Below are 13,020 nucleotides of genomic sequence, written 5' to 3'. Positions count from 1 at the left end.
GAATTTATGTGACTCTCAGGGCATCTGAAAGTGGCTGTGGTCATGTGGGGTAAATATCTCACAATGGAAGAAACTGCAGCCCAAAGTGCTCCAGCCCAGACACAGCCTTTGGGGCTAAGAGATTTTTTTTTTTAAGCTTCAACATCACTCAAATATGCATACACACACACAATTTTAAAATTTCTCCTTTTCGTCAAATGGCAAAAAAATACTAGATTAATTTTTTTTTCTTTTTTTCTCTATGTTTAGTTTCCGATTTCACCTCCTACTCTGTTCTTTATTTGAAAGCAATAGGTTCCTAACTGTCAGCTGTGAAAATAAACTACAGCAGAGACCTATTTTCCTATCCAGTCATTTATTCATACCCTCCTAAAAATCTAGACATTTAAAAATGTAAAATTCACGATCCTCAAGTTTCTAGTGAAAAAAAAAAAAATTTCTGGATGTGCTAGGAACAAGAAAGTGTGATTCATAATCATGAGAAAAATGAATCAATAGAAACAGACTCAGAAGTAAACAGCACAGCAGCAGCTTACAGGCAGCTAGAACTTTCAGGTGTAGCCTTTCTTGGGTTGGACTTTTTCACAGGGGTATAGGTCATAAAGTAGCCCATACTTTACTAGGTCACATAAAACAATTCCTCTCAGTCTTATAACACCTCAGCCAAAGGCCTCTGTGCGCACCGTAGAGTGAACTTTGTAGCTCCCCTAAGTGACTGTGCTCAGGTTTCTAGTTAAGTTTGTAGAACATTGAATGAATGGGACCACTGTTTGTGTCTTTTCACAGCACTGCCTGTCTTCTCTTACCAAGTGCATCTTGGGGAGCTAAGGTGAAAACAGTCATGGACACGGGAGGTGAAGGGCTGATGATGGTGCCAGATGGTTCTCCAGTGGAGCACATCCCTTCTCTAGAGTGGCCCTGAGGTCACAAGGATTTGTGGAGACACCCCCTCCCCTCCTCTCCAGGAGCCCGCGTCGCATTGAGAAGACAACAGAGCAGGTCTGGATGGTTAATAATGATATTATAATGTGATATTTATTCTTAATATAATATATGATACTTATTTTTCACATATGATATTTATTTTTCTCTTTTTGACTTACTTTACTCTGACAGACTCTAGGTCCATTCACATCTCAAAAATGATCCAGTTTTGTTCCTTTAAATGGCTAAACAATATTCTCTTATATATATGCACCACATCTTCCATTCATCTGTCAATGGACACTTAGGTTGCTTCCACGTACAGACATATAGCTGATTCACTTTGCTGTGTATCAGAAACTAACACAATACTATAAAGCAATTATACCTCAAGAAAAAAAAAGGTAAAACATAAAATAAAATCATGTCTTCTCCCTGCTACTAGAAAAAAAGAATAATGATTTAAAAGAATACCTGTGTTTATCTCCGAGGGTGTACTGAAATGCACCTGGAGTCAAAAGGCAATAAATTACTAACTGACAAAAAGATTTTTTTAATTAAAAAAAAAAAATAATAAGCCCAGCATGCTTGGACCAGAATGTCCGCCCAGAAGTGGAGGCCGGTGGGAGAGGCGCTAGACCCCTCTGGGGCACCACCTTCTTTCCATGGCTACCTTCAGTTCAGATCAGCTCAGTCACTCAGTCGTGTCTGATTCTTTGCGACCCCATGAACCACAGCACGCCAGGCTTCCCTGTCTGTCACCAACTGCCAGAGTCTACCCAAACCCATGTCCATTGAGTCGGTGATGCCATCCAACCATCTCATCCTCTGTTGTCCCCTTCTCCTCCTGCCCTCAATCTTTCCAGCATCAGGGTCTTTCCAAATGAGTCAGCTCTTCACATCAGCTGGCCAAAGTGTTGGAGTTTCAGCTTCAACATCAGTCCTACCAAAGAACACCCAGGACTGATCTCCTTTAGGATGGACTGGTTGGATCTCCTTGCAGTCCAAGGGACTCTCAAGAGTCTTCTCCAACACCACAGTTCAAAAGCATCAATTCTTTGGCGCTCAGCTTTCTTCACAGTCCAACTCTCACATCCATACATGACCACTGGAAAATCCATAGCCTTGACTAGACGGACCTTCGTTGGCAAAGTAATGTCTCTGCTTTTTTTTTTTTTTTTCTATTTATTTTGATTAGTTGGAGGCTAATTATTTTACAATATTGTAGTGGTTTTTGTCATACATTAACATGAATCAGCCATATGTCTCTGCATTTTAATATGCTGTCTAGGTTGGTCATAACTTTCCTTCCAAGGAGCAAGAGTCTTTTAATTTCATGGCTGCAATCACCATCTGCAGTGATTTTGGAGCCCAGAAAAATAAAGTCAGCCATTGTTTCCACTGTTTCCCCATCTATTTGCCATGAAGTGATGGGACCAGATGCCATGATCTTAGTTTTCTGAATGTTGAGCTTTAAGCCAACTTTTTCACTCTCCTCTTTCACTTTCAAGAGGCTCTGTAGTTCTTCACTTTCTTCCCTAAGGGTGGTGACATCTGCCTATCTGACGGCTACCTTTCCGGCCGCCCACAAAAAAAAAACAAAAAAAGAATGCGGGCGGGCCCGAGCTTGCGGGGGGCGGGGCCGAGGCTGCAGGGGCGGGCCCGGAGGGGCGGGGCGGGCCCGGAGGGGCGGGGCGGGTCGGGGCTTGACACGCCCCACCCCCCGCGGCCGCTGTTCACCACGGAGTGCTGATCCGTTAGACGCGGCCTCCTTCTCGCCCTCGATCTGACCCGGGCCCCTGGCAGAGAGACGCCGTCGCACCCGGGCTTCCGGGAAGGGACGAGGAGCGGCGCCAGGGCGACGGGCCGGCTATGCCTCCAGCCGCTACGATTCCAGCCGGCGACCGCGAGCCTGCGGCCTCGGGGACGCAGCGGGGCCCCGGGGAGGCCGCGCTTTGAGGTCCCCGGCTCCCAGCGCCCGCCGCGGCAGCGCCGGAGCATCCCAGGGCCGGCGCTCGCCCGTTTCCGTCTCCCTCGCACTCTGACGCCCAGCGTCGCCTCACTTCCTCCGCCGCCGCCCGCCATGGCCTCCGCCGCCCGGGAGGGCGCTGGCTCCGGGCGCAGGCGCCCGCCGCCGCGCCGGGCCCTGCCCGGCCTGTTGCTGCTGTGCTTGTGGCTGCCCGGTGGCCGCGCGGCCGGCTCGCCCTCCGCGCCGCTGTCCGAGCTGCACGCGCAGCTCTCGGGAGTGGAGCAGCTGCTGGAGGAGTTCCGCCGACAGCTGCAGCAGGAAAGGCCGCAGGAGGAGCTGGAGCTCGAGCTGCGCGCGGGCGGCGACCCCCAGGAAGGCTGCCGAGGCCCCGGGGGCGGCGGCTACAGGGCCAGGCCCGACGCCATCATCCGCACCAAGGACTCGATCGCGGCCGGCGCCAGCTTCCTGAGCGCGCCGGCGGCCGTGCGGGACTGGCGGCAGTGCCTGCAGGCTTGCTGCCTCGAGCCGCGCTGCTCCGTGGCCGTGGTGGAGCTGCCCCGGAGACCAGCGCCCCCGGCCGCCGCGCTCGGCTGCTATCTCTTCAACTGCACCTGGCGCGGCCGCAGCGTCTGCAAGTTCGCGCTGCACCGAGGTTACAGCAGCTACAGCCTCAGCCGCGCCCCAGAGGGCGAGCAGGAAGGCCTGGAAGCCGGAGCCCTGGCCCTCGCCCGGGCCTCGCCTCGGCTGGGTAAGCACTCCACCCGAGGCCCGGGCCTGGTCGCTCGGGCCCTGCTGTCTGTCCTTGTACCTATTGGTGGCTGCGTCTGGCAGACCTACCTAGGCAGGACCGCTGGGCCCTCCTCAGTCAAGTCAGAAATGAAACATCCGGCTTTGATATCTCAGTCCTAGGGATGGTTTTTGAGAAACCCCCAGTAGATTGGGTGGAAGCGGGCAGAGTGGACTGCTTCTGGAATTTTTCTAAGTTTAGGGAGGAATACTGATCTGAAAGGATTCACGGAAATTCGCTTTAATGGAAGAGAAAAGTTCAGGGGGGAAAGTCTATTTTAGTCTCAGAGGTTCTTATAAGGTATGGTTTGTGTCAAGTAATTACAAGAGCAAAATCTAATTAGATGCCAGATTGCTCACAGCACACCCTTATTTCTTAGCTTGGCTCTCAGGATTCATGATTCCACCTAAAGTTGCTTTCATCAGACAAAATTGGGAAGGGAACAGGTCAGGTTATTTTGAAGTGGGTCTAACTATTTTCTATGAACTATGGTTCTCTTTTTTAAGGAGTCGGGAGAAAAGGAACTCGATTAATTGAAAATAAAGTTTAAAGCACCTCTCTTCGAAGAGGAGCTAAGAAGGATGCTTTTCGTTTGATGGTTTTTATTCTGGGGATGATCAGAATGAGAATTAAGACCCAAACAGGAGGCAAAAAAGAAAAAAAAAAAAATGTGGCAGTTGGAGACAAGGTCTCAGGAAATAAAAGCTTGATTGGGCCTGCCTGTGTTCAGCTGCGTGTGTTTGATTGCAGTCTGTTGCTGTTTGCTTTATGATGATGCAAGAGTGAAACCAAAACAAGACTAGAGGGGCGTAGCCTCAGCCACTTTGGAAAGCTGGAGTCTCCATGACCTTTAGGTCCAAAGAGAAGGGTCTGGAAATCTGTGTCCACAATGGCCCACCTCCCTTCCCACCTCCAGTGGAATAAACATCCAAGGTCACCCGAGATTTCTAGGCCTTGAGGCACACACTGCAAAGGACCCCAAAGTTTTCTCCCTGAAGTGGAGGCGGGAGGCACTTTCACCATGCATCCCATGGCTGTTTCACACACATCTTTCCTCTGCCCAAGCAGGGACTCAAAAACAAATTCCACCACCAATGAAACAAAATCCCTTTCCCTTCTCACTGCACAACTGGAGGAAACCATCATTGCCAAATGGAGCTTTCTCCTAAGCCAGTGAAACAGAAAGGAAAGTGGAAACCAGGAAAGAATATATCCACCATGGAGGGTAGGGGGGACTTTAGTTTACTGTAGAAGTTTCTGAATCATTTTTTCTTCTACTTCCTTTTTTGAACTTCCTTTCTCTGGGCGAGGGGGGCGGGGGTTGTCTAGTAATTCACTTTGGAGATGCTCCAGGGTACACCCAGATGACCACTGGGCTTGGTCCTTATTCAGGAAAAGAGCTGCTCTGCTCACAAGTTCTTTGGATCCCAGGAATGTGGACACATGGAAGGGTGCTGCTTGGCCCAGATGCCCTCATTCTGTCTGCAGAGAGGGCAAAGGTCACCCTACCCGATGTCTTGTGTTTTTCCTGCCCAGATCCTTAACCTCCTGAAGTTCTCTGTGCTTCTGAGACTAAGTGGTTCCTTCATGAATGTTTTTTTGCTTTTCCGAAGCTCATGAGCACATGTCGTTTAAGGCTAAAGGAGCATGAAAGTGGTTTCAAATTTACAGAAAATGTTTTAGGGTCCATTTGAGGTGAATACAAGGATCATGAAAAAAGAGCAGGGGGCCAGGTGGAATTACACAGTACACACTTTCAGCGGACCCATCAGCCATTTGCTGTTACAGTGATCCCCGTCAGCCCTGTTTTTTTCGGACATTTATTGAGTTTGATAAACAGCACTGCTATAAGCTCCTTAGACACGTGAACTCACTGTGTCCTCACAAATCTGTCCTTTCCAAATCTAGGTTCTCTTGTAATCCCCAGGGTACTTGAAGGCTTGGTGAGAGAAAGTAACCTGCCCAAAGGTCTCATAGCACCTGCTTTGTGGAGCTATGCATTGTAAGTTGTGAGCTGTGCTTTGTGAGTTGTGACCTGTGTTTTGTGGAGCTGTGAGCTGTGAGCTGTGCTGTGTGAGTCGTGAGCTGTGCCCTGTGAGTTGTGGAGCTGTATTGTGGGGCAGCTTGAATGCTTTCTCCAACAGCATCAGGCCACCTGGAAGTAGAGATGCCCGCTGTCGAGTTTCCAGGGTGAGACTGACCAAGCAGCCACCTGGGATGATGGGAGAAGGTGGGAAGGAGTGGAGGATGCTGGAGAGAGAGGCGTGCTGACTTGACACAATCTGCCTGCAGTTGTGTGCAAAAGGCAGGGCAGGGGGCTTTTGGCCTCAGTCCTGAATTTGAAAGCCAGCTCTTCTCCATGAGGGTCTCTGTTCATCCTCTTAGGACCTGAGTGCTGGCCTTGCCTCCCAGCTGGGCTGTCATGGGATCAAGGGTGGACATGCTTTGTGAATTAGAACGGTGGTTCCCACGCACCCGATGTCACTATGGGCCCTTGGCTGGGTTGTGTGGCTGACTGGAGGGACTGGGGTCTATGTTTTCTGATGAAAGTGAGGAGCAGCAGGGAGGAGGGAGTGCAGCAGTTAGGACCTCAGAGGACCCGGAGAATACGGTCTCCAGGAGCCCAAGGGCCCGCACCTTTATGCTCTTTCCACTGGATATTCAGCCTGAAAACCAGGATCTCTGGGCAAATGCAGGGTGATCTGAGAAGTCAGGCTTGCGTCTGTATCAGGGAAAGTTGGTGTTGGACAGCACTCTGCCGTCCCCTCTGCAAACCCATGCATAACTATCCCTGGCCTCTCTCTCATCTACTCCAAGGGCAAAGGAAAGAACTGACCTGGGAAGGTTCAAAGCTCATCCCTCCATGAGTGCCTGACCTATTGCATGTTTCTCACATTTTCAACCTCTCCCTTTTGTGGTATAAATAAATATCACAAAAGAGTTGCAAATAATTATGTAATACTATTGAGATAACCAGTGAGACTATATTGAGACCTGCAACTCTGATCACACAGAAATTCCAAATGGGTAAAAGAATTAAATAGTTTTTTAAAAAATTAGGCCATAGGTTACTCCATACATAGAAGATTTGAAGAAAATAAATTCACTATTACACGTCTGGGGGGAAGATAACTTTAATCAATTAAAGAGATCACAAAGAGAAAGGATGTAGTATACACATGTTTCTTAAAAACTTCATTATGTCAAGAAACAAAAGAAATTGCAAATAGGAGTCTGGGAAGATATGAGACCAATGTATTTATTATATTAATAGTAAGCTTATGTGAATCAGGAGCTTCCCTGGTAGCTCAGCTGATAAAGAATCTGCCTGCAATGCAGGAGACCTGGTTATGTGAATTAGTAAGAAAAACAAAAAGAAGTAGGCAAAGGATATGAACAGTTTCCAGAAGAGGATATTTAATTGATAAACATGGAAAAATGCTCAACCTTAGAAGTAATCAGAGAAATGCAAATAATACCAGATTACTGTTCCCAGGTGGCACTAGTGGTAAAGAACCCTCGTGCTAATGCAGGAGACCTTAGAGACTCTTTCAGTCCCTGGGTCAGGAAGATCCCCTGGAGAAGGGCATGGCAACCCACTCCAGTATTCTTGCCTGGAGAATCCCATGGACAGAGGAGCCTGGCAGACTACAAGTCCATCGGGACACAAAGAGTCAGACAGAACTGAAGCAACTTAGCACACACACATGCACTGTTATTACATTGGCAATAATAAGTTTACTTAAGAGTTACATTGGTATGCATGTGGAGAACTTATAATCATACATGGTCACTGAGAGTGTACATTGAAATGTCTCTTTTGGAAATCAATCAAGAAAGATATCAGAGAACATTAAAATATTCATTCTCCTGAGATATGTTTTAAGGAAAATGATCCATGCTAAAGAAAAGTATAAGCAAAAAAATTATTGTGGCATTATGTATGATGATGAAGAAAATTGGTAACAAAGTAATGTCCAGTAGTAGAGGCTAGGGACTTAAAATGACAACTGTGAAGTTTATACAGTGACACAAGCAATGGTAGGATATATGAATAAATATCAATAAGTAAGAATACATCAATAAGTTAGGTTAAATTCAGGATGTAACTTTATATTTACTGTAACTAGAATACATGTGAGTGCTCCCAAAGTATAGTGGGATGAGTGGAGCCTTTCAGTTAGACAGATCTGAGCTGATATCTCAACTGACAAATTTATCACTTGTGTGGTCTTAGGCAACTAAGTTAGCCAATCTGACCTAGTTTCCTGAGAGCCTTGTGAAAATTGGGTGAATTGATGGCTCAAAAATGCTTCGTGTGATGCCTGGTACAAAGAAATCACCCAATAAACAGTAGCTGTTACTTATTATTGGGCTTCCCTGGTGGCTCAGTGGTAAAGAATCTGCCTGCAATGCAGAAGGCCCAGGTTCGATCCCTGGGTGGGGAAGATACTCTGGAGAAGGGAATGGCTGCCCACTCCAGTATTCCTGCCTGGGAAATCCCATGGACAGAGGAGCCGGGCGGGCTACAGTCCATGGGGTAATAAAGAATTGGACGCGACCGAGCAGCTAAACACTACCATCACCAATATTAATTACTATTATCGGCAGCTCAGATAGGGAAAGACAAACAATACATGCCGAAAATGAAGATAATTATATTGGGGTTGTATATAATTTTTTCCTGACATGTTGCAATTAAGAAAAACGCACAATGAAGAAAACAGATCACAAAAGCAAACAAACCAAAAAAACCAAGATGGATTTTGACCTTTAATATCTAAGCCTCCTCTCTTAGTCTGGCCCCACTTCCATATCCTCAGCCTTGGCTATTATTGGCGCCCACGCAGTAAGACCCAGATTCCTATTTCTTGTCATTAAGGCATTGTTCAGAGCAACATGTCGAAAATCAGAGTAGTTAATATACTTCTCTGCGTAGAGTGCCACCTTGATATGCTCCATCAAGATGGGTATGAGTTTTATTTCATCTCTGTGGATCATACCAAATATGCTTAATCTTCAAAAGAAATCAGTGTTTCCAGAGTACTGCACGTTGGCTTATTACCTCTGATTAACAAAAATTTAAAGTGACATTTATGCTTGTTTTTGATCAAGTCAAATTTTTTTTGAATGACGGCATACTCCTTTCCTCTTTTTGTTGTCATTTGTTTATTTTTAAGACCTGTTTCTGGCCTAAGTCGCCTAAGCCAAATCGCTCTGGGTTGTCTTATTTCTAAGATTTTATTTATTTATGTGTTTGTTTATGGTTGCATTAGTCCTTCGTTGCTGCACGCGGGCTTTGTCTAGTATCCATGCACAGGCTTCTCATTACGGTGGCGTCTCTTGTTGCAGAGCTCGGCCTCTAGCGCATGGCGGCTCAGTTATGGTTCACGGGCTTAGTTGCCCCACTGCTTGTGGTGTGGTAGCCACGTGTTCCGGGACACAAACTCACTCAGAAGGACAATGCAGATAGTGGAGTTCAGTTTATTACACCAGCGGGCCCCAAGGCAGAGTCTCCTCTTAGCCAAGGACCCCGACCAGTTTTTGTGAAAACCTTACATACCCTAAGTGTACGTGCCCAAACCCACCTCCCCAAATTCCCTGAAACTAGTCTGAACAAAGGAAAAGAAAGACACAGAGTTAACCTGTCATTCATATGCCTTAGGCCTCCGTAGTTAACAGCCGACAATTATCAATAGGCCTGTGGTCATACCTGATAAGTGTAATAGAATTTATGTTTCTATTCAGTTACACAGACAATTAGGGTATTCTTTTAGGCGATGGAGAGTCTAGGTACGAGCCCTGGGGCTCTTCCATGGGGGGGGGGGGGGGGCAGGTCTGGTTTTCCAGTTGGTATGTCCTTTCCAGAGATACCGGGCACATAGCTCAAAGTCCACAGTCCAGCCCGAGATGGAGTCCTGCTTTCAAGACAGAGCCTGTTGTGTCTGTTTCCTCCTTCTGTGGGATCTTAGTTTCCAGACTAGGGATCAAACAGTGTCCTCTGCCTTGGCAAGCGGATTTTTAACCACTGGACCACCAGGGAAGTCCCAGCTCTGACTTATTTTTAAATACATTATGCAGTGTAATTTGCCTGGACTTAAACCGAGTAGGAAATACAGCTCCATTATTTCTGATACAGCGACCAATTTAGGGGACATGAAGATTTCACTGCATTCATAAACCATATCTTTAAGCTTCCCTAAAGAAAAGTAAATGACTGGAGTGATGATTTTTTTTTCTTCCAGGAGGGCAAGGATTAGTTTTACAATATATGCAGTATTTCCAGGCATACCTGGTTTTTCCATCTGAAATATTTTTGGTTAAATCTTTGAGGGCCTGGGACTTCCCTGGCAGTCCAGGGGTTAGGATTCCGCTCTTCTTCCACTTTGCAATGGGCGAGTGTTCAATCCAGGTCGGGGAACTAAGATCCCACAAGCTTTGCAACAAGGCACAAAAGATTCCAGAATTGTAAAGTAGTAAACCATTGTGTCAAAAGTGATGAACCTTGCAGAAGCAAAGGAAAGTTCTCTATAAAACTAAAGGAGGGCCTATTAGTAATGCAGTTGTCATCTCTCTGCTTCCCTGGGAGAAGCAGAATAAAGTCTTCAGGCCCTGGACCTTTGCTCAAGGGGAAAGAAAGAGACCAATTGTCTTCTAAGGCAGAGGTTGCTTGTGTGGCATAATTTGATTAGCAGTCCTCATTGTTTTACATGACTGTGAACATGGGACTCATTTTCTCAGTAGGAATATGTACCCTTCGGCAACAGCAAGTGTGCAGATTCCTTGTGTTAGTCACTGAGTCATGTTCAGCTCTTTGTGATCCCATGGATTGCCACACGCATCCATGCATGCAGTGGTGGGATGTCCTCCACCATCTCCTGGAGTGTGCTCAAACTAATGTTCACTGAGTCAGTGTTACTATCTAATCATCTCATCCTCTGCTGTCCGCTTCTCCTCCTGCCCTCAACCTTTCCTAGCATCAGGGTCTTTTTCAATGAGTCAGCTCTTCGCATCAGGTGGCTAAAGTTTTGGAGCTTCAGCTTCTGCATCAATCCTTCCAATGAACATTCAAAGTTGATTTCCTTTCCGGTTTGCTGGTTTGATCTCCTTGCAGTCTGAGAAAATAATAGGATTACCGCTAGCTTCAAATGTCAGGCTGTTGCAGAAACCAGTACTCGAGAAAACAAGCACCACACTTGGACAGTTGGAGAACCCAGGTTTATTATGCCAGCGGGCCCAGAGGAGTTAACACTCTAAGCTCTGAGCCCTGAACAAAGGGATTACAGAGTTTTTATAGACAGACTGTAGTGGGCAACACTAGCTGTTAATAGGCTGGTTTAAACTAAGGAGTTTCACACATGGGGGAACAGTGGTCAAGATGGGGAGGGGGATGCCTGACCTGGACAGGCATGATTAAGCAGGTTTGCAGGGCCTGGGTGAATGCAAAGAGCAGGACAAGGGTGAGTGAGATAAGCTCCAGTTCCTAGCATTGCAAGTCCCCACTTTCTGAGACTATGTGACCTACATGATCTAGACTTTGCAAGGGGCAAGCTGAGTTACAGAGGCTGAGTTATAGAAGGAGGTTATGTAAAATTTTAACTTTTCCTCTTCAAGGCAGTGAGTATCTGGATTGGCCCTTAGATGTTTACTTTAGAGGCAACTTCAGCTGTGCAGAAAGAGAGCACTGTCTTAGCAACATCATTTAAAATAAGTTAAGGTAATCCAGGCCAAAATTTTGATGAAGTTTTGGTGCTAGAGTGTTATAGCCACGCTTTCTGGGAAACAGACTCACTCAGAAGGACAATGCAGATAGTGGAGTGCAGTTTATTACACCGGCGGGCCCAAGGCAGAGTCTCCTCTTAGCCAAGGACCCCGACCAGCATTTGTGAAAATCTTTTATACCCCATGTGTACGTGTCCAACCACCACCCCAATTTCCTTGAGACTTACATAAACAAAGGAAGGGTAAATACAACTACAATAACCCCATCATTCACATGTTATGTGTTCAAACAGTTAATAATCAATAAGCCCGCAGTTACATTCCAAACAGTTAATAATCAATAAGCCCGTGGTCACGTTCAAACCAGTTAATAATTGATAAGCCTGTGATTACATCTTGATAGATATGGGGAAAAATTTATGACCTGTCCGGAGACAGGGGTGATTACGGCATGTTTCCTCTTAGGCGATGAGTAACATGGCTGTGATCTTCAAGATTCCCCTGCCCAGAGGGGGTCTTATCCTTCCACTGTCATTCCCACAGGCGCTAAGCACAGAGTTCAGAGTCCACTGGAGAGGCAGCCGCGCACGCCCAGCAGGACAGGCCCGAGATGGAGTCCAGGCCTTATGGATTCCGTCTTCATTCCCCCCTCTTGGTGCTCTTAGTTTCCGTAAGGAGCATCATTCATTGAGATATATTGTACCTTAGCCCTCCTGCCACCCATATGAGAGAATGCTATCAACCTCTGGGTTACAAAATTCACAAGGCATCGTAGGAAGCAGGATGATTAAGCTGTATGATTAAGATTACTATAACAACAGTTACAATGGTTTTCCACCAGTCTCCCTTTACCCAGGAGAGGACTGAAGTCCAAAAGGGAATATTTTCATTAGACATGGCTTTTACCTGGTTTTTCATGTCATCTAAAGCAGTTGATACATTGTCAGATAAGTCAGGAATGTATACACAACATTCAACCTTAATTATAGCACAGGTCCCTCCTTGAGCAGCTGTGAGTATGTCCAAAGCCATTTTATTATGAATTACTGCTTTTCTCATTTAGATTTGCTCTTCATTTAAGGCTTGGATGGCTTCTGTTTTATCTAGGAGGGCCCGTTTGTGAAATTAGTCAAGGCCTCTACTTTAATCATAATATTTGTTGTCCATATAGAGGGTACCAAAAAGGCAGCAATATACTCATACCATTGAAACACAGATCTTGTCCACCTAGAATGTAAATAAGGTAGATTTACTGGCCCTTGTTGTAGGTTAGGCTTTTGTTACACTGGCATTTATATCAAATGTAACCCCATGACCCGAGTCTATTGACTGTAGGTCTTACACCAAGACAGCAAGGAGAGGTTATGATTGACAAGAGAGAGGAAAGTCTCTTTTTCTCATCCCAGAAAAGAGCAGAGTGGTTTAAAATCTCCTTGGCAGAGTGGTGACACCCACCAAGGAAGTCCATCCATCACAGACAGAGGCATAACCCCACATACCCAGCAGTTGTAGGTGTTGTGGAAGTCCGCGTAGGAATGTGCCCATGAGATGAAAACATTGTCGGAAGTTAAATTCAAAATCACGTTGATGAGGCCAAGCAGCAGGAGTTGATTGTGCG

The 13,020-nt window shown here is 46.2% G+C and overlaps 1 protein-coding gene and 1 non-coding gene across 2 annotated transcripts in view; both read left to right on the top strand.

Moving 5' to 3' along the window:
- The first annotated feature begins 2,606 nt into the window (after positions 1-2,606).
- The window catches only part of LOC122684455 (low-density lipoprotein receptor-related protein 11-like), a 62,114-nt gene continuing 51,700 nt past the window's right edge, over positions 2,607-13,020 (top strand). Inside the window, exon 1 of the mRNA XM_043888570.1 lies at positions 2,607-3,641. Within this exon, the coding sequence (XP_043744505.1) occupies positions 3,008-3,641 (634 nt within the window). The 5' untranslated portion in view covers positions 2,607-3,007. The remainder of the gene's footprint in view (positions 3,642-13,020) is intronic.
- On the top strand, positions 8,058-8,128 carry TRNAC-GCA. The gene has a single exon. It is a non-coding gene; the product is annotated as a tRNA-Cys (tRNA).

Source organism: Cervus elaphus, chromosome 26, assembly GCF_910594005.1.
Source record: "Cervus elaphus chromosome 26, mCerEla1.1, whole genome shotgun sequence".
Taxonomy (NCBI): Eukaryota; Metazoa; Chordata; class Mammalia; order Artiodactyla; family Cervidae; genus Cervus; species Cervus elaphus.
Note: the sequence above shows the minus strand (reverse complement) of the source record. Positions and strands in the feature narration are given on the sequence as shown.